Source organism: Tupaia chinensis, unplaced genomic scaffold (genome assembly GCF_000334495.1).
Source record: "Tupaia chinensis unplaced genomic scaffold, TupChi_1.0 Scaffold149964_2, whole genome shotgun sequence".
In the NCBI taxonomy this organism is placed as follows: domain Eukaryota; kingdom Metazoa; phylum Chordata; class Mammalia; order Scandentia; family Tupaiidae; genus Tupaia; species Tupaia belangeri.
Genome location: NW_006209806.1, coordinates 260,015 through 261,542, shown reverse-complemented (window position 1 = coordinate 261,542; position 1,528 = coordinate 260,015). Strand labels below are relative to the sequence as shown.

General features: G+C 69.1%; 1 protein-coding gene across 1 annotated transcript in view; it reads left to right on the top strand.

Moving 5' to 3' along the window:
* AP3D1 (adaptor related protein complex 3 subunit delta 1) overlaps nucleotides 1–1,528 on the top strand; it is a 25,498-nt gene that overhangs the window by 22,178 nt on the left and 1,792 nt on the right. The window contains 6 exon segments of the mRNA XM_027769585.1: nucleotides 121–168; nucleotides 248–437; nucleotides 525–613; nucleotides 781–866; nucleotides 1,257–1,378; nucleotides 1,515–1,525. Of these exon segments, the coding sequence (XP_027625386.1) occupies nucleotides 121–168; nucleotides 248–437; nucleotides 525–613; nucleotides 781–866; nucleotides 1,257–1,378; nucleotides 1,515–1,525 (546 nt within the window).

Here is a 1,528-nt window from a genome sequence, read left to right as displayed (position 1 = left end):
TAGGTGGCGGGAGCTAGGAGCCACGGCCAGCACCGCCCGAGGCCTGCTGGAGCCCCAGCGCTGTGCGGGGAGGGAGGGCAGCGCGTGCCCGGTCCCCTGAGTCGGCCACTCTGTCCCCAGCCCATGTCCAGCTACGGCCTCCTCGCTGAGAACGCCTACATCAAGGTGGTGAGTGACGGGGAGGGGCCACGTCACGGTGCTCCGAGTCCCCGCGGGCGTGCCACCCACCGCCTGCCTCGCCCCGCAGACGTACGACGTGCAGGGCAGCCTGCAGAAGGACAGCCAGGTGACCGTGTCTGTCATCCTGGAGAACCGCAGCAGCAGCTTCCTGAAGAACATGGAGCTCAGTGTGCTGGACTCGCTCAATGCCAGGATGGTGCGGCCCGAGGGCTGCTCCGCGCATGACGGCGTGCCTGTGCCCTTCCAGCTGCCGCCGGGTGAGCGCTGCGCCCGGGGACCCGGCCGTCCCGGTGCCCGGGGCTGGGGGGCGGGCGCAGGCTGAGCTGCCCTGCCGCCCTTGCCAGGTGTCTCCAACGAGGCGCAGTTTGTCTTCACCGTGCAGAGCATCGCCACGGCCCAGAAGCTCAAGGGCACCTTGTCCTTCATCGCCAAGGTGAGCCTCGGGAGGGCTGGCCGTAGCGTCCCGTCGCCTGCCCGGGGCACCCAGGGGCTCATCCTGGCGACATGGGAGTGCCCTGAGGCCGCCCCTCTCCATGGTGCATGCTGGGAGGTGGCGGGGATCCTGGCCGCCCACCGAGCTGCACCTCTGCCCTGCCACAGGACGATGACGGGGCCACGCACGAGAAGCTGGACTTCAAGCTGCACTTCAGCTGCACGTCCTACCTGGTCACCACACCCTGCTACAGGTGCGCTGGGCCCCGGGGAGCCCAGCCAGCGTGCCGCCGTCTGTCATGGCTCTGGAAGCCGAAGGCCAGGCGTCCCTCCCTGGCTCACGTGGGAGCTCCCCGTGTCTGAGCAGGACCCGAGTCCCTCCCGGTCAGGGCACCAGGGGCCGCGCCGTGCCCTCGCCGCCTCATCTCAGACCTCGTCTGCAGCCGTGGTCACGCCTGCAGTCCTGGGGGCGAGGGCTGGGACGCCTGACTGTGGGGTGATGCGGTCTGTCCTGGAACGCCTCACCAGACCCTCAGCCCACTAGGGACGGCCCCGCCATGGACCCTTTGCGGCGGGTCTCTGCATGGGTCCGAGGAGCCCAAGGGCCTGGCCGCCCCGTCAGCCCATCCCTTGTCACCCCGCAGCGATGCCTTTGCCAAGCTGCTGGAGTCTGGGGACCTGAGTGGGAGCTCAGTCAAGGTGGACGGCATCAGTGTGTCCTTCCAGAACCTTCTGGCCAAGCTGTGTTTCTACCACCGCTTTTCTGGTAAGTGACTTGGCAGGGCCGACCATGCAGGGCTCGCACTCGGGTTCAGGGCCCCAGTGCACACCCCGAGGCCTGCGGCTCCTGGGTCACACTCGGCCGGGTGCGTGCCTCGCGGCTCACGGCAGCTCTGTCGCAGTGGTGGAGCGAGTG